Here is a 23161-nt window from a genome sequence, read left to right as displayed (position 1 = left end):
TTCATTTCAGGTGTTTTTTTTTAAGGGTCACCATTTGACATGCCATGGTAGACATCAATCCCAAATTACTTCAACAGTAAAGATAAACAATAAGTCCTTTGCTCTATTCTAGAATGTGAGTGTCTTTTTACGGCTGCCATATTTCCTTATTGCCATCTAGTGGTGTTCAGTGGAACAAACTACAGAGCATCTGTATATGTATGTCTTTTCGCAGTCTAATTCATTCTCCAGTCGGATCATTAAAGGCAAAGGGAGATACTGAAATGATTTATTTTAAACAAAACACCCAGCTATTCACATTTTCAGTGTCAGTGAAAAGCCACATACATGATATGTCAATGACAATGAGATTCTGACCACATGAAACAAACAGATAAATCAATAAGACAACAGCAATACTGCCAACATAAACACTGTATGTTCCAGTTAAAGGAATGTGCAAATTATGTCCCAAGTGTTGTGTCAAAAGCCCATCATGACAAGGAATGGATTCTATTGTAAAGCATTTTACCACCTGTGGCAAATGTTATTACAATTTTATCATGGAAACACAAAAAGCAGGACAGTCATTTCCATTTACAGTTACATCCAAATAATTAACTATCGTGAGGCCATAACATTGTAAATTACTGTACAAGAAAAACATTGGCACAATATGCCTTTATCATTCAGAGCTGTGCGCATACAGTTAAGGGTCTGAAGGCATGATATAGATTACTGGCAGAGGTGAGATGCATTTTCTAAATGTTTATGCAGTTCAGTATGCTTTGGTTGTGGTTTACATAAATAATTTGCATGGCATGGAGCATACTACACATGTAAAACGTACACTCAACATGATGCACCACTTTTTAAAAATCTGGTAACTATTTTATCAAAGAAAGCAAAATAAATCTGATTATCATTTGTGTGGCAACACGTCACCAAAGAAACAACAAGCAACTGCCAACACTGCATTTACGAGAGGATGCACTCACTTTGTGCATGATATAACAATGCTAGATTTTCTGTTTCAAGCCACATGACCTGAATCCACAGGTCACAAACCAGTAGGAAATGATGCCACTGGGTAACTCAAAACCCAAGCCGGCATGTCTTTAATAATCACCTTTCTGTCTGGTAAATACTGCACTGAACTTCCATGGTCTCTGAATACGTTTCCATGGAAAGAAAGAGGACAAATGACACAGTCAGTTAGTCTGCAAACAAAGGCAAATCACAATGGAGACATCATGAGTGAAGAAAGATGCAGATCTGCATGAGGAAGGTCCCCCTTGAGGCCAAAGGACATGATATACCCAAAAGAATTCAACATGACACTTTCTCAGACATTATACTTGACTTTAAGAGCCATTGAATATCCACACACACACACACACACACACACACGCACACACGCACACACTAAATAAAATAACCCAAATAATTATATACAATAAGGTAAACAAAAAAATCTGCTCACAGACCATGACTATGTTAAAACAACTAAACATGTACTTAGTTGAAGTTGATTTGTATTAAACATATCAAAAATGAATTTATTTTACAAAAGCTCTGCAAGTATCAGCTTTAAAAACCTGGGAAGAATATGCAATGTGTTTTTTCCTTTAGAAAAGTGCAATCATCGACAGAAACTAGACCAATATCCTTTGGCACTTCCAATGCAAAAATGATTCCACTTTCTTGCATAATACATGTCTACAGCTTCATAGCAGCTTCGAAGACATTCATATGATCTGCAGTTCTGAGATAACTTGCATGGTCGAAAAGCTGCACCAATGTGTGTGCTATGGGGTGTGAGCATAAACTCTGTATGAAAGAAAGAGAGTGTGTGTGTGTGTGTGTTCAGGCACTGAGAGATTGGCAGTTTGTGCATGTGTCTGGTGCCCTGAGCCTGGAACACTGGAGCTGGACTGTGCATCGGGACACTCCGTGTGTGTGCAGCAGCAGGTGCCGGGCCTTCGCCTGGACCTCCTCCCAGTTCCCACTGTTAGATGGCACTGCAGAGAGACACACACAGACAGACAGACAGACAGACAGACACAGAGACAGACACAGACACAGACACAGACACAGACACACACACACACAATGACCATTACAATACGTTCAAGCTAGCTGCTGAAAAAGGTTTAAGTGTACCAGCCCAGCATGAAACAGAACCAGGTCAAATCCAAATCCTATCTGTGGGAGAGTCCCTTCAGGCCATAGTGGAGCTGTGCAGTACAGTGTAGACCTACTGTAAAGGTGTAGTTTCTCACACTGAGTCAATATCAAAAGTAATATAGAATAAGGTGTATTCAGCAGCCAATGAAGCCACTAAGAGTCATACAAAACTGCACAATGAGTCCAATCACAATTAGCCAGTGCAACTATATAACTGCAAAAGGTTGTAAAGAAAAATGAGTGTGTGTGAGCGTGTGTACTGTGTGTGTACGTGACAACCTCTTCTCTATTCGTGTGCAGTCTGCTCATTGTCCACGCCCATAATTAAGAGATCTCCAATCAGCTTTTGTTTAGGCTTTGAAGCGTGTGCAGTGTTTGGTCACATGACCATCTGGTGTGCAGAGCAGGTGGAAATTGATGCCACTGGCTGACACTGAACTGGTTGGCAAGAAAAATGTGATCTCTATGATGTGGAGATGACATGGATTCAATACTTTAAATACAACTTGGGAAGTGCCCATACATAACATTAGCAAAGAGGGCGGTCAGACAATGATCCGCACCCTGGACAGGAGTGCCAGCTACCCTCATGGAACTTCTTAACAAGAACTGCCATGGAAAGATTCAGGAGATAATGGCTATACAGTGACCTCCTATTCTTTAAGGGACCTGTGTTCCAAGCACGATAACGGACACTCAGCCTCAGTCCAACTACATACTTTGTTGACAAAGATGTTGAACTTTTATTGTTATATGTTTAATATAAAATAAAATATAACATATTATGCCATTTTGAAAACAGTTCCATACAAACATTTTTGCTATTTTAAGTGTGTACGCTTGTGTTGAGAAATACACTTTTCAAAATTATCAGTAATCTGTGCAATTGCAAATCGCAATATTGTCCTCATTAATTGCAATATGACTATTTCACCAAATTGTGCAGTTATACATACTCACAATTGGACCTGACTCTAATCAAGGCTACTTACGAACCCGATCAGATGTGGTGATTAAAGCACAAAGTAAGTAACCTGTGCAGGTCAATAAATTGCCTTGACTTGAAGTGCCATAGGCAAACAGGGACAGAATTAGGGCACTGCTCTAACTAAAGCTGGGATCCAATCTGAAGACATGAGTGCGGTCTCAAAACATTAGAGCAAGAAGAGCCACTTACAGAGCTGGAGATGGACGAGGGCCACTGTCTTATCTGCGGTGAGTGCCCAAATGTTCAGCTCGTCCACTGACTGCACGTCCTCCAGCTTCAACAAGTCCTCCCTGATGCGTGCCACATTCAGATGTCTTGGCGTCCCTGATGGGGGGGGAAATAATGTCAAAGAATAAGCGTGATGAAATAGCCCATCAATGCATGTGATGATGCATCCTAGTAACCTGGTTTATTATCCCTACATCGATTTGGAAGAACAACCGGTTGTAAATCCTGAAATTGCAGCATATGCACAATGCTTTCACATGCTCCTGAGGTGTGACCAGCTGAGAGGAAGTTCACGGATAAATCCCAGGCTGAGCAGCTGTGGAACTTCTGGTGTTTATGCACTATGCAATATCACAGAATCACAATTCTAAATGATGTAGGTAATGACCCACCATTATGCTCTGCTGTCAACAGTTGGGGAATTACAAAGCGCTTTCAGACATACGTGTAAGACCGGAGGTTCTGCCGATGTTAAACGGTGGGGCCGTATATCTGAACGACATAACCGGTCATATGGAAGTCCGAATTCACCCGGTGTTTATACTACCCCCGACCTAGTATTTCCTCCGGACATTATGTAAATGTGCTGTGTCTGAACGAGGCGTAGAACATGCGGTTAAAATTCACACCTAGTGAGAGGGTGTTGGTGACGTTTCTTTCGTGCGTCCATGTGGTTAAATCTAAGCGCTTTCAGATATAACCTCCGGAGTACATGCGGAGGTTTGTCAAACGGAGGTCCTACCCTTCGGATGATTCAGATATGATGCTAACCTGCGGACCTAATACTGACCTTATACGGACGTATGTGTGAACGACATACACGCACATTACAGAATCTCCGTGTGGTTGTCGAGTGAGGGGTGGGGGCTTAGAGTTCACAAGATGCGAGATATATGACGCAGAATATATGCGGCCGCTGCCTGTCACAGCTGCTTTTTGTTTACAAAGTGTAGCCTATGCATTATAGGCTAAATAAGAGAAATCTATTGTGCGTAGGCTAATACTTGAAGTAGGATAGTCACGTAAGTGCGCACATACAGTATTTGTATGTGTGCTTCAAGTGAACACATTTATCTGTTTTCAACGTTATGTGCCAGAATCTGGTTTGCGTTGGAGAGAGAGAGCATGCACACACTTTATGGTAGGCTACCAGCCAATTCAGTAGGCTAACTCAAGACTTCAAGGCCATCATACAACGTTTTTAAGCAACAAACAAAATACTACATAACAGTGAAGTTTTTTCATGATTTATTTTTTTCCAAAAGCATACTATCCCCATGCAGGCGCGCGGGAACATATTTTTGACCATGGGTGCTGAATAACAAAATAATGGATGTCCAACGATTTCTCCCCTAGCATGATATGATTTTAATTTAGACAGCATTTCAACGCGGTGTATGAGTAGGCCTAAGAGCGAGAAGTTTTATAATGCCCTTGCCACTCCGACTCATCAATAAAAACTGCGTGCACACACACCAGACCAGCACTTGACTTTACATCATTAAACTATTTCAGTATATTGCTTTTCTGATTGTCAAAACCACACCTAACTTATGGCGTCTCCACTTCACAGCAAAAGTGTCCTAACCACGTTACAGCTGTTTCTATCTGAGCGACTCCAATAGTGAAAGGATTTCAGTGTCATATTTCGGTGGCACTAGCTAAGCTGTAGTGGAACTCGAGATGACATGTCTACTGATAGGCAACAGGTCCAACACGAAATTCTAATTGCAAAAGATGCATCCTACCTCATCTGTTGTACTGTAGTTATTCGAAATTGGGCTTTTCACAATCCAACGATATATCCAAAGTGCGAACTAGTTGGTGATGGTCTATGAAAACTGCCAGTAGGCTATGCATGCTACACGGAGTTCTGACAGGGCTGTGCATGGCCTAATAAGCAGGCAAGATATAACCCACGATCGCCATGGTTTCGTTGTCAATTCGTGTTTGTGGTAATAATGACAGCAACAATAAAACCATCTGTATCTTACGATCTTCATCATTCTTGACAGATCACCAGCCTCCTCTGGGTCATATGCATAATTAGCCTATAGCCTACCTTTAGTTTTCATTTAATTTTAAACATGAATCTACTGTCTTTACTGCCGGGAGAGAAAAAAATCCTGTATTCTTTGCTGTAGCCTAATTCTGCCTAAGGCTATCAATGAACAGAAAACCGTGTTGGCTAACAATTTATTAAATACTCCTGTTATTGTCTAAACGACGTCGCTGTAGGCTACTGCCTTTTCAGCGCCTTCTGCTTATGATTCAGTCTTTTGAATTCGTTTGGCCTTGCCATGCAGTTGTAGGCTACAACGTGCCATTCCCTTCATGTGTTTTATCAAAATGTTGTATGCCCTCATGGACAGTAGCTCCGTGATGTCTGCATCTTTCCATGTTGGAGATTTTCTGGACAGCACTATGCCACTCCATCATAACACTGGCATTTAAGTCAGTCTGCTTCATGACATAGAACCTCATGTAGGCAGGTCTAAAATAAGACATTCAACAAAAAGCTACTTCCTGACTGGTCAAGACATGTTGAAATGCAGAACCAGAACAACCTTTCATCTAATCATTAAAGGAGAACTCCGGCCATTTGTCTGTTTCGAGAGATCACAAAGTACTGTGGGTACGAAATAAAACAAAACAATATATATATTGTTGCATTGTATATTGTTCTTAACTATTGTTCTTAACAATAGTTCTTAACTATTGTTCTAATAATATACACTATTATTATGACCGCCGCTAGCGAAGCTAGCGAAGCGGTCATATAGGGATTGTCAACGTTTTTTTTCTTCTTTTTTTTTCGTCATCTACTTCCTGAAATTTTGGTCAACGATACCCGGGACACCGAAACACCAGGGCACATGAAATTTGGTGGATATGTAGCCCCACTACACTTTTACGGAAAAATCTTGTTTGGTCCCCGGGGGCCCGGGGGCCACTCCAATAACTACCTGAACCGTGGCACCGATGATGAAGACATTTTTATGGTATGTTGGTCTCAAGGGCCCACATCAACCTAGCCCATAATCACTCATTTAAAAATGAAAATGCAATATCATTCTGCTTTAATCGCCCCTCTCTTCAGTTAAGATGTTCAGAACTGCACCAAATTTTACCTTCTCTGGAGGTATGCCAAGTTTTGTAGAATTTCATTCATGGGGGGGTCTAAAAAAATTAAGTTATGTGTACATTTAGTGACTGTACACTCATTGGCCTGTAGATGGTGGTGCACATATATACACACGCACACACACACAGGCACGCACATACTATCGGTATCGGCAATTAGAACGGCCGATACATAATTACAAATTCAGTAGGATTAAAGGAAAACCAAATATTCATCATCATTTGGCAGCATTTCCAGTATTGGCGTTACGTAGTCGTTTGTCCACCAGATGGCGCATCGTTGCAGTGAGACGTAATTTTGTTGGAAGTTAATCTAAAGTGGGTTGGAAAGACAACACTGTAGTTTACCGCAGAGAACGTCTAAGAAGGGTAGGATGATTCCACATTAAATGTAATTCCCATTTCTTCTTGAAGCCGAAATAAATCTGAGAATGTTTATCGGACATGCTTGGTTTTTACTGCAGGTAGGCTACGTTAATAAGTTATAGCCTAGGAGGTAGGTAAAATAATGTTACCGTTAGCATTGGTTGAGTGATGGAGGCCAATTTGATTACTGATGTATTTGTAGAAACCATAAATGCGGTTATAGGCTACCAAGCAAATTGATAACAGCACTAATTCCATCTTTTCACTGTCATCCCATTCTCTTATGACCATAACCTAGGCTACTAGCAGGAGCTAAGTGAGTAAGCCACAACACGTTCGCTAACATGATGGTTTTCTAATGGAAAATATATAGACTACCTGAAAGATAACCTGTCTATGATGCATCCTAAACACTGGGCTGGGACATTTCTGCTCAAAGTCTCAAAAAGCATCTGAGTCAACGTTCATTCCCAAACACCCACTAGGTTACTTCAATCCTCCATTTTAAAAGGTGATTCAAGTAACGAAGAGCATGGCTCAAAGTAAAGTAACAAGGACTGAAACATAAATTCGTCAAAGTGAATAATTCGTGTCAACTCGCCGCAATGTAGATTTATTAACGCACCCGTGATTATTTACATCTCCATTTAAACCAAATGTTTTAGAGCGCACGTTGAGAGGTGTATCCAGGGCAGGGCTGTACCTACACATATTGGTTGCACGTGCTACAAAAATCATTCTTTGCGATGGATGATTTAGTACCAACGTTACACCGGTCCGATACAGTTTTGCCTATGGCTATAGCCTACTGTGAGACTGAGGCGCTTTTTGTTTGTTCGAAGTGCGTGTTTAGGGTGTGAGAGGGGAGTCGATGTGCTTTGATTCCAGCTTGGTACTTGTAGTCTATGCGATTAAAAAGCATGTGTGTGTGAAGTATCCAAACAATGATAACACTTTCTTCATTATGGCTGCTTTAGCCACAGACCTTCAGCTACTGTACAGTGGGTCCCATTTAGAAGTGTCCACTTCATTCGCGCTTTCCGTGATTCACGCAGCTGCGTGAAATGTATTACTACTGATATGCAAAACTATTAACTTTTTGCCAAGAGGTGGCAGCTTAAGTCCGCTTGATACTGTTGGTTCCCAAAGGAGATTTTATTTGGGTCGCCAGCATAGCCTAGTGACAATATATGTTGTGTAATAGGCCTACCATAGGGCCTACCTTATATAGCTTATAGTTTAACAGTCACGGTTTTGTCATAACTCCCTCTATGCATTTAGCTCTGAAACCGGGGGGCAAACACGTCGCGGGGGGGGGGGGGGGGCGCCAGTGCGTGGATATCTCAATCGCAAAATTAAACAATATTTTTATCGGGCGCCTACCATGGACTAGGCTGGGTGAACTCAGCCTGATCTGCCGGCGATTTCTTTTTCGATTTCTTAAAAGATTGAGCTTGGTCTGGCGAAAGCCAGACTAACCATGGACCTCATGGTTGCAAAATGCAAGGGAACATGAATCAGCCTATTATTTGCACGAACAATAACGGACAGTAGCTCTTCTAGCTCCTCTCTTCAACTTCTGGTATTTAATTTGTGCATTGACAATAAAGCTGAATATCATATGAACTAGATGACTAAACTTATGCATATGTAGAAGAAGAAATATTCACAAAAATCCATGACATGATCTCTCTTCTTGATAGCTGTTGAAAACTGCATGGAACTGACAGGGATTGTTTTGTTTAATAATAAATAAATAAATAAATAAATAAATACATACATTATGCTACTACCTTCTGCTTTTCCCAAATGCAATGTAGCCTACAGGTGTACTTTTCATCAGTCCAGTTGCAATGGATGGACTGTGATGAACTGCCCTACTTGTGATTGTTTAGAGATTTTAAAGGGTTTATAACAATGCTACAAATTTTTTGGCAAGTACTACAAATCTATTCACCTTTGCAGCGCCAGTAGGCTACTTTGTGTGCGGCCCGCAAACACACATTCCAAACAAGCATACACAAAAGTTTCAAGAGTGGGGGATGGAGTAGAAGATGGAGACAAATTCATTAATATGATTTATTTTCGTGGAATGGATGTACAGGACTGAGCGGCAGTCATATTTTATACCGCTATGCTGTACATCTAGTTTCAGTCAAAGTAGATCTTCTTGATCTTCTATCAGCTTGAATCGGTCGGCCCATTCTCCTCTGACTTCTAGCATAAACAAGGCATTTTCGCCCACAGGACTGTCGCATACTGGATGTTTTTCCTTTTTCAGACCATTCTTTGTAAACCCTATAATGGTTGTGCGTGAAAATCCCAGTGACTGAGCAGATTGTGAAATACTCAGACCGACCCATCTGGCACCAACAACCATGCCACGCTCAAATGCTAAAGTTGACTAAATGGAGGAATATAAAATCATCTTTTGAAAAATGAGGAAATATCCAACCATTAAGGACACCTATTTTCATTCTGAATGAATAATGTATCGTAAATAAATAAATGTTCTTCCTTAAAATACAGGGGTCATAAGTATTATCACCCCCATGTTAAATTCCCATAGAGTTAGGCAGATTTTTTTTTTTGAAGGCCAGTTATTTCATGGATCCAGGATATGCATCCTGATAAAATTCCCTAGGCCTTTGGAATTAAAATTAAAATAGCCCCACATCACATACCCTTCACCATACCTAGAGATTGGCATGGTGTTATGTCAGTTAGCCTATTAGCTGGTTTGATTTGCATTGAGCTCAATGAGCATCAAACCATATATATATATCAATATACACACATATACATGCAACCTAGCTCGAGCGCTGCAGCCAACACATTGAGCAGCCAGGCAGCTGGTCATCTTTAAAATTATGCGATTCTTTGAGCTTTACACGCTTTGATAATAATTTATATAGTCTATGGATAAACTACATAACAAGCAACAGCAATATGGTAATGGTTCCATTCCAGATGGATCTCCAGGGAGCTTAAATGCTGCATTCATCAGGCAGCACATGAGAAGTGCAGCTTCTGCAGTCTGCACCCGACTATCGAGGTGACTGTAATCAATGTGTTTGTGACTATCTTCATGTAGCAAAGGTCAGCTTAGAAGCTAGCCTAGAAATCTAGATTACATTTGCTGCCAGGGCTAGTCTAGCAACTTTCCATTGGCTTGTGAGCTCCAGAAATCGAAACTCAATCAGGCCAATGAAATCGTGTATAGAGTCGTTAGGTGGGCTTAACATAATGATTGATGGCAGAGTTGCAACGGTTTGGCTTGAATTCCCTGCTACTTCAAAACAAACTAGAATTGCGGTTCCGAGGAACTGCAAGAGTGGGTTTGATCAGGGGCATGGAACTCGGCCTTATCCAAGGATTCCAACGGTACCTCATTTATGAAAATCGGACATACGGGTCAAAAGTTACATGCACACACCTTCATATACACAGACAGCCCAGCCCAGCCCATTATAGCTCTGCCAGGTGGCTTAGAACTCTTCCAGGTGCAAGCTTAACCCTTAAAGGTGTAGGTTTTTGAACATTCTAAGTTCCGCAACAATTGAAGGTTCTAAAATTCTATGTTGAATTCAATGAACCCAGATATTCTTTAGAACGTTCATTTCTCAACATTCCCGTCACACTGGTGTGACGGTACTCCTTTAAGGGTTAAGCAATTAGAGCTGTGATGTCACAATCGAATTAGAATCCTTGAACATTCCGCCATTCATTTCAATGGGGCCGAAAAACGCAGAAAAACGGGAATACCGCGAAAACGACAAGGGCCAGCGACACGAAATTAACAAGCAAGTTACACCGGTTCGGGCCTGAATTTTTGGAGTTCGAACCGCGTCGATAGCTCAAACGGTCTAGGAGCAGTAGTTCGGCCAAAAAGTGGGTGAAAAGGAATAATAAATAAAGTAAACTTAAGAAGAAGCAAGCCCACAGCATGGCTTTCAGCCATGCTGTGGTCTTGCTGGATCAAACCCACTAAGGTCTTGCTGGATCAAACCCACTAATAAGATGGATGTTGCTGTTGGCGAACAGTGTGACATGAGTTAAGCTTTTATTAAGTTGGCAAACGTTTGAAAACTTCAGTAAAATACCAGTCACATTTGGTAAACCATTACCGGTATAAGGTATAGTATCTGTTCTTTTAGCTTAGGCAAACCTTCCACACTAAATTAAATTAGTAAATTAGCATTGTCTTAAATCTGTGTACAAAAGCAATCCCACCACCCACTGCACTATAAACCATCTGTTGTTTCACCCCTGAAGAATCCCTGAAGTTGGAAGTATATACAATCTCGCTCTAAAATAAATGAGTTAATCTTCAAATGGTCTACAATCCATTTACTTGGCAAACCACACAATCAGTTAGTCTGTGTCCTCCATGGATACTGCTAGAGAGTGTCTATGATCAACCGAAAGTTGGATCACTTTCAGAAATGTTTTGAGTCAATATTTAAAGTGGGTGAAAGCAGTTTCATCCCAAAATCCATCAGGTTAAGCTTTATGTCTGAATAAACCAATGAGACTTGGGAGAGTGCCCTTACCTTCCAGTACAATAACCCCGGTGTCCCTTATGATTCTCACGGTGGTAAATAGCACCAGGACAGAAAACACATATGTGCAGATAGGGTCTGCCAGTTTATACTCTGGCTGTGGAAAGAGGCAGAAAAAAACAGATTATCAGAGACAATAAATGAAAGCCATCTTAAAGGTTGTATCAGCGATTTCAGGCACAAAAAAGGCCCAAGCATAAATGATCACATTCATCTAATCTTTCCTGACGATCCGCTAGCCGTCAAAAAAACGCATCTCTGTAGGCAGCCTAGGCTCCGAGATCTGTAAACAAAAACAATAGCTACCAACAGGGGTTGGCAACCACTCAAAAGCAAAATAAAGTGTTTCAACCAATAACCGACGAGATGCGCATTTAGGAAAGTTTCAATTGCACGGGAGGGAGGGGGAGGGAGTAGCGAGCTAGTTCTCTGTTTTGTTTGAACATCAACAGAAGTGACGTATCCCCGCTATCGCTGATACAACCTTTAATGTAAGGTCTCTATTCTTTTCAAGATTTTTATTCTTTTTACCAGTTTCTAAGAAAAAACATCCATTAATCTACTTTGTTGGCCCATGGTCAGGTAAATGACTGGTGATTGACAGACTAGACAGACTGATTAACAGATTCTCACCAGCATGTTAAATGTTCTTATACAACATAAGCAAGATACCTACCCTCAATATGCCACCCAACTCTTGGCACAGGCAAAGATTATCTCCTGCCATGACTACTGTAACACCCTTTTAATGGATCTCATGGCTAGCACAATGAAACAAACAAGCTAACAGTCGCTACCAGAGCAGGGCCATTTTTGGTCACCTAAGACTGTTGGCTGCTACCTAGTCAGCACCACTGATCTCTAAAGAATCCCAGGGTAGGGACCATACAGGCACTGATTAAAATCAGAACTCACAAGTGATCCTAATATGGCAGCCTCCGTGATTTATCTGTGGCTTCACTGTTGTGACGTAATTGCACAATCTAGTGATTCTTTAGGTCAATGGTTAGCAAACCAGTTTGACATAGTGATATTGGAAAATCAAAGCTAAGTCATATTGGATGTGGTTGCTCTATAATATCAAGTTTTATTAAATAATGGATTGAAAAGTCTGCCATACTGTATAATCTATGCCAACTGATTGGCATCAATAACAGCTGTAAAAGGTGGCAAAAACATCTTCAGGTTTCACCAATGCTATACACCTCAACACCAATATCTCTCAACACTGTGCACGCAGAGACCATTCAACTTACCTTGAAGCGGACCACGTAGGCTGCGATGAGCACACCAATGCTCTGAACCAGGTCACCCAGTGCATGGATGAATGCAGCCCTCACTGCCAGGCTGCCATGGCCCCGCTGATGCCCGTGGCTGTGACCGTGACCGTGGGCCTGGGCCTGGCTTGGCTGAGGGGCCCCGTGGGAATGCGAGTGGAGGTGTCCCGTCTGGTTTAACAGGAATCCCATTCTGTCACATCACACAACATTGGGCATTAGTTGGTCCATTCCAATATGTTCAGAGTGCTACACACATTCTACAGAGCAGTATGGAATCTACTGCAGTCACATAGTATAGTAGGAGGAGCAGGAATAAAGACAATAAAGTTGGGCATTATACTTACTGCTTGGAATGTTTATTGGAATGCATGTATTTAGCTCCATGCTGCAAGCCACCTATCGGGGTATGGCTAAGCCAATTCATTTCAATAGTGATAGCGTTTAGTGAGTGAGAAATTGGTCACTTCTTAAAACATCATGATGTTGAGGGGAGCTGTGTGTCCCTGAAACAACGGGACTTTTGACGGCACTATTTAGCAATTTATGACAAGCACGAGGGACGCATTACAGAAATGGTGGTCAAACAGGGGCCGTCTTTGTGTGTGGTGTGTGTGTTAGGGGCAGAGTTTTTGTTGCTCACATTAGATTCACTGCAACTCCAACTGCAGCTGTAATGAGCATGACGTCTCCATCTATGCTGAAGTCCTGATGAATGGACCTCTGCACAGCTTCATTCAGTAGCACTCCAGTCAGTATATATATGAGCAATACACTGATCCCTGCTGACACCACCTCTGAAAAAACACATTACAAAGAACAATGAAGAACGTAAAACAATCAAATGTGGCAATTTACTGTTAGAGGGGGAAAAACAAATAGATTGCTTTTAAGAAATATCTCTTAACATGAATGTTGACAGCTTGCGACTGCCATGGAGTCTATCATACCCAAGCGATGCAATCCAAAGGTGAATCTGTCCGATGGAGGCTTTTCTGAAAGCCACAAGGCCAGCATAGACACAATGATTCCAATAAGATCCGTCAGCATATGAAGTGCATCAGTCATGATTGCCAGGCTATTGGCGACATAACCACCTGCCAACAAATTTGCATAGTTAGCTCGATTTTGATACACCTCAAACCAAGCTAAGAACAACATTTAATCACTGAGCATGTCTGTGCTAGCACCTCAGTTATCATGTTTCTGATAGTTTTTTTTTTTCGGTTATTGTGCTTTTGGGATTTCTGTTTCTGTTTTTATCTCTTTCCTTTAACAGACACTATTGTGAATCCACTTGGCCTGTTGTTTTTAAATGCTAACCAAACGGAAGTGGCTTGCCTTAGCAGTCAGTAAAGAGGTGTGAAGAGTTAAACTGAAAAGAGCTTTATGATGAGTTTGCTGTATTATTTGTCATCATGTGCACCATGAAGAGGCAGAATCCATCCAGTAGTTCTGAAATTGGCCCCTATAGTAGTCTAGTGTTAGGTGCTTGGAAAAGTAGAGTCAGCACACACTGCCTATTATAACCTATTTTGAAGAACATAAGAATGTCTGCACTGAAACCTGGTGGTCAGTTGTTAATGTTGCCATTGTGAGTTGTTAGCTTTTATTATCTAACTTCTTTTAATCAAAGCATAAGACGCCAGATGATTTCACTTCCTGAGCATTTAAAAAGTCATCCATCACATTTACTACAGATGTACAAGTGTTACTTACTGCACCCAGCAGAACATTGGCAATATACTTTGGGGTAGCATGGGGTAGGGGCACACCACCACGTCTACATATGAAATTCAAAGCCCAATCAAACTATCCCTATCCACAACACGTGCAGCTGCACAAGACCTGGTTGAGATTGTATCCTTAAAGAATGTGGCCTCAACTTGAAACACTTGTTGAGCCACACTGGCCTATAGGCTCACCAGCATAAGGAGAAAAATGTCCTTACCCACGAGTTCTCCTATCATGAAAAGGAAATACAATACAGCGGCACAGCCAAGCTTCTTCATCACCCTCCGTTGTTTCACCCGCTCCTTTCTTTTCAAACAGTTTTCGCAGGGGTCCATATTCACACCTGGGCTCCCAAGACTTGAATCGAGAAGCGAGTCATCATCGTCTACAACGATGGTATTGACGGGTGTCCCATTAGATGCAGCACCAGCTGAGTAATCGTCCATTTTTCCAGAAACAACTACCTTTAATTTGTTAAATTTGGGAGTTTCATCATCTGCCAGATCGTCCGAAAAATCAAAAGCAGCGGTGTCACTGAGGTCCCAATCCTCCCGCTCCTTCCTGAAAGCGGACTTCATCCTTGCCATAAAGTTTGCACCAGACATGGTGGAACAGTCGTTTGAGTAAAATAAATTAATTAATTAATAAACAATAAATAAAAGAGACAGAAAACAACCTCCCAGGTAAAAAATCACACCTGGACGATTGGGGAAAGAGGTCAGAAAAAGAATACGATGAGCTCTTCAGTAGAAACAGTGTTCATATGTCAGCATCACCAGGACCATTGTGCTCTTGAGATACCTGAAAAATGACAGCATGCGACCACAGAGAATTTAGCAATAAAGTTAGCTCACTGACGTGCTACAAACCTACCTAATTAAAATGTCTGGCTTGTATTGTATCCACTGATCCTGTGTCTTAAAATTCGGACTAATATTACAGGATGTAGACAGTGCTGTTTAGGTATTACATGTAAGCATTTCAAGCCATGGTAATGGTAAAGATGTCAATTTCGCTGTTTGATGTATGATGTCAGTCGTCACAAAACATTTCACGATTGCTCCCCCTCCCATCGATGTTACATATAAACGTTAACGTACTCTGAACAGATTCGCATTTTCATTTACTCACCGTTAGGACAGCCAAATTATGACCACGTGAAACAAGTAAAACTCGTGAATCAGTAATTTTTTTGTTCCCTCAGCCATGGTTTAGTTATTAAGTCCGAGTACTTCTAGTTTGCTAACTAGCTAGGCACTGAAATAAGGTTAGCTTCTTGTTTACGGAGCCACCACCACTTAGCTAGCAAGTTTGGTTACATGCGCAGTCACATGATAGAAATCACATGATATTTTCCTTTTAGAGGAATTTAAATGTTGCTTAGTCAGAAGGTTGTCTGCCTGAAACGTTATGAATTCGAGCATTACCAGGTGATAAATGACTAACTTATAACGAAGAGGTAATGGCATGGTACATTTTGGAGCAAATGTATTTTTCGTTATCTATGAGTAACAACTAGCTGATGTAAATTAGGCTAAACTGCAATGACACAGTAGGAAGCAAATAAGCTAAGAACGTTAGCCCTTATATCGAAAACTCGCTGTTATTCATTGTTTTTTTCTTATATGTATAAGAGACACATTATAAAGATGCTTATCTAATGATTGCCTTGTTTTTTGTTTAACTGTTGAGGACAGTGGTGATAGCTATTCTGCAGTCACCCATGGAGCAAGAGGACACAGAACGTCTACCTGAGCGCGAGTCAACTCAGCATCAAGGTTTGTGATGGGTGTGATTAGGTCCCGCTGTTTATCCCTGTGTCAGCAAACGGATATCTGATATAGGCTACTACCGGTATCTTTTACAGGACCTAATATGGTGACTGGAGAATCAACACGTCCAGATGACATTGCCTTCATCAACGACCAAACCATTGAAAGGTTAACACATGGACTTATAGCTCATTATCTACCAGATCTGCAAGACTCCAAGCAAGCACTCCAGGAACTGACGTAGGCTATGCAGAGGTTTATAAACAGAATGTTACTGATTAGTGCTCAAGCAAGCACTGATGTTCTTTTTCCCCCTACAGCCAAAACCAAGTGATTTTGCTTGACACACTGGATCAGGAAATTACTAAATTTAAAGACTGCAATTCACAGCTTGATTTAAATTCACTGGTAAGTATGGACCTCAAAACTTGTAAAATCTTTGCTGTTTTGTGTATTTGGTGAAACTTGGGAAAGAACTTGGAACAATTTGGTGTGTTAGTTCACAGAAGCAAAGATTTATCATACCAAATTGGTGAACATACGAAGAGAGATGATGGTTCTTCATGATAAGACAACTAAACTAAAGGTAAGAAAGAAACCAAGTCTAGGAGTTTAATGGCAGAATACATTTGTAGTGGAGACATTATTCCAAGTAAATTTCATGTTTTGTTTTTTGTAGAAAAGAGCTTTGAAAATTCAGCAACAGAGACAGAAAGAAACCTTGGAAAAAGAGCAACAGCGTGAGAAAGAGTTAGAGCGAGAACGGCAACTTATTGCTAAGCCTGCAAAAAGAACATAAAGAGATTCATGGTTTACCACTCCATTCACAAGATCTGCACGTGGGTACTAGGCCAATCAACTGAACACTGTGTTTGTTAAATTACTTTTATTCCTCAATATAGCCAAGGTGCAGAGGCCAATATTTCATTAAGTTTCATACATTTGGCCATTAAGTCCCTCTCTATAACATCTTACAATATAGGATACACCAGCTAATGCTTACATTCAAAATGTGAGCTGAAATGACACAAACATGAAGTGACGAACAATGGAAGGTGATGTAACATGTAATTTTTACAAATCTGTTTATAGATTTATCAGAGATTATTTGTGCTTCCATTGTACCTAGACCTTCAGCTAGCTCATCATGCTTTTTGTCAGTTTACATCATAATACTGTATTTCTTGATTTTGTTGAGCAGAAGGCCCTTAATTATTAACTTGTTTGTGGTACATCTTTACTTTAAAAAAGAAGGCTACATAATGTCATAGAGCACAATGTGAGATAATTGTCTGTATTTGTAAAACACAGTAAAGCCAATTTAAAGGTTTGTAAATGTTTGCAACATTTTATGTTTATGGTTCTATAGCAGACACTTTTGTCTAATGTGACTTACAATGATGGCAATAAACATTTCATTAACATTAAAATGAACCGTAAAATCATATAACCTAAAAAGGACAGATATAGTAATGTAGTACACTAAATGGAAAAAACACAGAACTAGATGTACCGCAGAGCGGTACAAAATATGACCGCCGCCCAGTCCAGCACATTTTTTCCACAAAAATAAATCACGCTGAAAGGCCTATATGATTCTAACTGTCTCACTAAATTGCATTATCCACACTCAATTCTCACTGGTATCTGCTAGACAACAAGTACCAAAACATGATTAGTTCATAGATTTCACTAGCCTGGCGAGCCAGACCCACATTAAAATGTAGGGTCTGGGCACTCACCGTTCGCAGTGCTCAGTCCGAGGGGCGGGATAATCAGTTGTCTTTCAAATTTCCTCTGCACGCAATAGGACGCAATAGGATATTTGTTTTCAAGTAGCAGGGAATTCAAACCAAACCGTTGCAACTCTGCCATCAATCATTATGTTAAGCCCACCAAACGACTCTATACACGATTTCAATGCCCTGATTAAGTTTCGATTTCTGGAGCTCACAAGCCAACGGAGAGTTGCTAGACTAGCCCTGGCAGCAAATGTAATGTAACGTCTAGATTTCTAGGCTAAGATTTCACATGTAAAATTAATTTTATACAACCCCACCCCCATCTTGCCTGTTCATAATTCTGAGAAATTCTTGAATTGTGTGCATGTGTGCGTGTACATGTTTATGTGTGTGGGTGGGTGTGTGTGTGTGTGTGTGTTCTCAATCTAGGCTAAGATTTCACATGTAAAATTCATTTTATACAACCCCACCCCCATCTTGCCTGTTCATAATTCTGAGAAATTCTTGAATTGTGTGCATGTGTGCGTGTACATGTTTATGTTTATGTGTGTGGGTGTGTGTGTGTGTGTGTGTGTGTGTGCGCGTGGTTGTGTGTTTGCCTGCGTATGTGTGTTTGTGCATGTGCATGCATGCGTACATATGTCTACTGTGTGAGTATGTGTCATACGTATGATTACTGTGAATGTATGTGTATGCGTGTGTATCTGTTTATGCACATGTGTGCACATGGAATGGGATAACATGACCCCTGGAGGCAAACATACGGAAAAAATTGGTCATCCTAGGCCCTACAGAAAACTGTGTCTGCCCTACCCTCCTTTCGGGGGGTCCAGTACAGCGGGGGGGGGGGGGGGGGGGGCTACAGATCAAAACAAAAAATGATGGTTCCATGCTATCCATGTGGGGTTACATGCCCACCAAGTTTCGTGTACCCCGGTCTTTCAGTGTCCCGGGAATCCTTGACGGAAATTTGGACATGCGAAAAAGAAACAAAACAAAAAAATCTGACTAAACCTATATGACCCGCTTCGCTGTGCGGCGGTCATAATAATAACAATAAGCATCAACTAAAGAAACCACATTAATTAGTTAGATACAATGTAAACAGATGATTCTTTAGACGCTTTTTGAAGATCCTATACCTGTCGCTAGAACGAAGAACAGTAGTTAATCATTCTACCAATGAGGAATCGCAGAGGAAAAGTTGTGACTGTGACCTCCTATGGAAGACCACCAAGATCACTCAACTACTCTCATCACAGCACCACAGTGGGTGTGAGGGGGCATAGAGCTGGATCAATGAATTAGGATAAGATGCAGACCTAGTGGCCTATAGGAATTAAGATAGCAAGGTGGAGATCTAGTGACCTAAAGGCCATAGTGTGGGATTTTAATTACATTCTGGCTGCCTGCTATAGTAAGCCAATGAAGAGTAACGAACAGATTAAAGGCCAGCCAACAATTCATCGCCATAGTCAAGTTTGGAAAGAGCTATATGGCCTGCACATGATGTGTGGCATATTTTGTTCAATAAGGTACTGCGCTTCTAAATAGACCAACCTGACTTGACTGAGGGCTAGTCCACACGTACGAAACCGATCTTTTTTTCCTCCGTCTTCCCTGAAACCGCATCAAGAATATTTGCGTCCAAACGGATCCATCTCAACACGACTCAACACGTTACTTCATACCCCAGGCCTATAGGTGGCACTGTTTCTTTACAGAAATTGACCAACGTTTGTGCTTTACAAACAGACAGAATAGGCTATGACGAAATGGCTAGTGCAAGGAAACCAGAATTGTTTGTGTGGACTGATGGTGAACTGTCAACTGTAGTCAACTGTAAAACTAATAAACTTTATTTTACGGTTTGTGAAGGGTGCAGTCCCGTCCTTTATTTGGCTAACGCAGGTAGGCCTACTAATCACCTTTACTTTCTTTGGTTGTAGGATAGTCCGACTCCGTGATTCACATTAGTTTTGGCTATCACCCCAATTAGGCTACTAAACGCAAGGCTTACCCAAGTTCTAGGCTATTCTGTCGCCACATTTATAATATTGCTATAAAACCTTCGTTAGTAACAGTCAATACGTTTGCCTGCATCAAATCAAATCGCACATTTGCATTCAGTGTGCTACCATCGGCTTAACGAGTTCTAAGCGTCTTTGTATGCTTATCTGATTTCGACTGTGAATGCATGTATTGTAAGACATGTAAAATAAATGAATGACACTGGCACTACGCACAAATTAATGTAGCCTAAACTTACACTGCACTTTCCTAATAACTTAAGTTCTCGCGTCACTGACAGTGCATTAAAAAACACTGGGAAAAAACAGTGTTCAGTCCACCAAGTCATAAGCTATCGGCGCTGCGCAGCACCAGTTGTGATATTTATCTTACGGAGTGTAATCGTAGGTAATGTCATTGTATGAAAACTAGTATTGTTAGGCAATACTATAAGTGCAAGTCCAGGGCAGCTGAGGTGTGGCGATGACATCATCGATACGCAAGCAGGATGTGCGGTTTCGCTGTCTAAACGAATTCAAACGGGCTACGGTTTCAGATTTCTCCACTCTGGGACCAGGTTTCAGAAAAGTGCGGTTTCGGGCAGTGCGTTTACAGGATTCGTTTGGACGATCGGCCAAGACGAAGCAAAACCTCTGCGTTTAACCTAAAAAGCGTCTCCGTGTGGACGGGCCCTGAGAGTTTACTCTGAAATTTATTTGGTCATCAATAGACCTCTCCAGAATATATCCCGCCTCCTAGCTTCCGTATCCATCCAACTTCCGGGCGTGGATTGTCTATGGGAAATAACATGGCGTTTTGAAAGATTGTACCTGTCAAACTCTGTAGGTGACAAAGTAGAAAAAGCTGCTGGGCAGATTGGCCTACACACTTCTGCCATCTAGTTTCCACTGGATTTTTTTATTTTCGGTGCCGTTTAAGTAGTATAGTCTATAGTATACTACTTAAACGGCACCGACAATCAAAAAATCCAGTGGAAACTATATGGCAGAAGTGTGTATGCCAATCTGCCCACCAGCTTTTTCAACTTCGCTACCTACAGATGTTTTACCGGTATGATATTTCGAAACGCCATGTTATTTCTCATAGACAATCCACGCCCGGAAGTTGGATGGATACGGAAGTTACGGAGGCGGGACTTATTCTGGAGAGGTCAATTATGAAACCCAAGCTACATGCCGTTTTAGCTGAGGTCAGTGAAATTGAACCAATCTGGATGCTGATCTATAGGGAATAGCTGTATCTGCTGGGAATACCAGAAACACAGATTTGGGGAGATCTGATCTGAAGGTGTCGATCTAAATTTCATCCAAACTGAAATATCCCTGAGGTATGCAGAAATCCAATACTAAGGACAGATGAACTGGCTTGGGCTGGACTTCAGGCTGTGTGTATGCATCATTTTAAAGGACACATTGAGTGTGAATGGTTACATGGAAAATGAAAGACTATTACTCACACTATGATATAGATCCTTCAACAGTTGACCCAGTAGCTAAATATTAAACCTTAAAACCATTTTGGATGTCAGTGGTTATTAACACCAGGTGAAAGGGGATGTACATGAACATATTTGAGGTTTTCTAAATCCTTTTGTTATTATCAGGTAGTCGCCTACTAACATGGCGGTGTGCAAGGTCGTAATCATTATATATGAACATGCCCCCCCCCCCCAATACATGTATATTCAACTATGCTCAAAATGCCCCTTCTCTTCACTATTTCCACCACCTCTCTGACCAGAGGTGGCGCGGCATTCTGAATCAGTTGTAATGGTCTCACTACAATGCTATGCTTTGTAATAGTTCAGTTAACAATACACACCCTCAAATGTGTAGAACATAGCATAGCATTAGGTAATACAGTGGTCGAAACATGTACGTTTGTTAAAGACATGGTCCAAGAAAGACCTGTCAAGAGCAAGTACTTGAGAGTGCAGTTTTTAACTTTTAACGTCTTTTTCTAATCTGCAAAAACCCAAAGAGGGTTCTATTTTTTGAGTTGATAACGCCTGTCCCTGTGTTTACTTTGGATTTTTGTTTATACCATTATAGTTGTTGTAATTTATTCATCCCTTATCAGTGCTATTTTTTTTAAAAAGAAAACATATAAACATATAACTGTTCATGAATTTGTATATGGGACATTTGTCTGCAACTTGGGTCCTGTTGTTAGTACCATACCAAACCAAACCCAAACTCTGCAGCACAACAGAGAATGTTCCCATTACTACCCATCCCAACCTCTAGAGAGCAGCAGAGTATATAATCTTTGACTCTTCAGGCCTCTCCAAGTGTCACCTAGCAGGCTAAGATACACAGACAGGGACAGGACAGGGGCTTAACTACAAATGCACCCCATTTTTGTGGATTTTTGAGAACACATTTTTTTTTCCTGAAAGACAACAGGCCATTGATATAACTGTGAAAGGAAATTCTCAATGCAGATAAAGGTTACATTTTAATTACACCAAAACATGGTACTGTGAATATTTGGAGATGCATTACAATTTTAAGATATTTGAAATATTGAATATTATCAAGATCTATTCATTAGAGCTGCATACACTTTGGAAAATGCTATGTAGACCTTCTTGTTTCATATTATTCTCCCTCTCCTTGTTGGCAATTTGTCACAAGACACTTCTCACCAATGCCTCATCCCAAAACATTCTGTATATCATTTTTTTCCCCCGGATCAGCCATCTGATAAATATTTGATTCACTTTCTGAAATGAATCCCAAATGCTTTTGTATAGTCTCACACTACATATGACACATTTTACATACAGTAGACTCTCAACTGTACTTAAATATAGCGAATAACTACTGTTACGAAGAGATTGTCAACAAATTTAGGTTAAATAGTTTTCTTCCTCCAAACACCAGATGTCTACTCCACCTCCTGTCGCTTTTCTATAAAGTCTATTTATAATCTTACTACACGCAGGAGCGGCTCCCAAAGCAACAACATTTGGGTTACAACACCTCCCCATTCTTTCTGTTTAGGATCAGGAACTGGGCTGAAAAGTCTGGATGCAAATGCGTGCCTCAGACAGCGCCTCAATGAGGTCAGGGCGGATACGCAAAAAAGGCCACGCTTACGAAGCCAGACAACCCCGGCTAAACAGTGGTTTTCGAGGTTGGCTCCGTTT

The 23161-nt window shown here is 40.9% G+C and overlaps 2 protein-coding genes across 4 annotated transcripts; one reads left to right on the top strand and one right to left on the bottom strand.

The window, feature by feature from the left end:
* Nucleotides 1-254: 254 nt before the first annotated feature.
* On the bottom strand, nt 255-15722 carry slc30a4 (solute carrier family 30 member 4). Its single transcript, XM_076287778.1, has 8 exons — nt 15597-15722; nt 14683-15266; nt 13682-13828; nt 13375-13528; nt 12711-12924; nt 11446-11551; nt 3344-3478; nt 255-2000 (listed from the first exon to the last, which is right to left on the bottom strand). The coding sequence occupies exons 2-8, from the start codon at nt 15068-15070 to the stop codon at nt 1846-1848; spliced, it is 1299 nt and encodes a 432-aa protein (XP_076143893.1). The 5' UTR covers nt 15071-15266; nt 15597-15722; the 3' UTR covers nt 255-1845.
* Nucleotides 15723-15805: 83 nt separating this feature from the next.
* bloc1s6 (biogenesis of lysosomal organelles complex-1, subunit 6, pallidin) lies at nt 15806-17567 on the top strand. 3 transcript variants are annotated; one of them, XM_076287781.1, is made up of 6 exons: nt 15806-15895; nt 16163-16243; nt 16333-16477; nt 16558-16645; nt 16737-16823; nt 16917-17567. In XM_076287781.1, the coding sequence occupies exons 2-6, from the start codon at nt 16189-16191 to the stop codon at nt 17034-17036; spliced, it is 495 nt and encodes a 164-aa protein (XP_076143896.1). In that variant the 5' UTR covers nt 15806-15895; nt 16163-16188; the 3' UTR covers nt 17037-17567. The 3 variants fall into 3 exon arrangements, with proteins under 3 accessions (XP_076143896.1, XP_076143894.1, XP_076143895.1); XM_076287779.1 differs by having other exon boundaries at nt 15824-15924; XM_076287780.1 differs by having other exon boundaries at nt 15833-15924; nt 16158-16243.
* Nucleotides 17568-23161: the final 5594 nt, after the last annotated feature.

This window comes from Alosa pseudoharengus, unplaced genomic scaffold (assembly GCF_046254945.1).
Source record: "Alosa pseudoharengus isolate Yale_2024_CS ecotype anadromous, Long Island Sound unplaced genomic scaffold, YU_APseudo_1.1 YU_APseudo_1.1_scf_16, whole genome shotgun sequence".
Classification (NCBI taxonomy): domain Eukaryota; kingdom Metazoa; phylum Chordata; class Actinopteri; order Clupeiformes; family Clupeidae; genus Alosa; species Alosa pseudoharengus.
The sequence above is the reverse complement of the archived record's forward strand: the minus strand, read 5'-3'. Positions and strand labels throughout refer to the sequence as shown.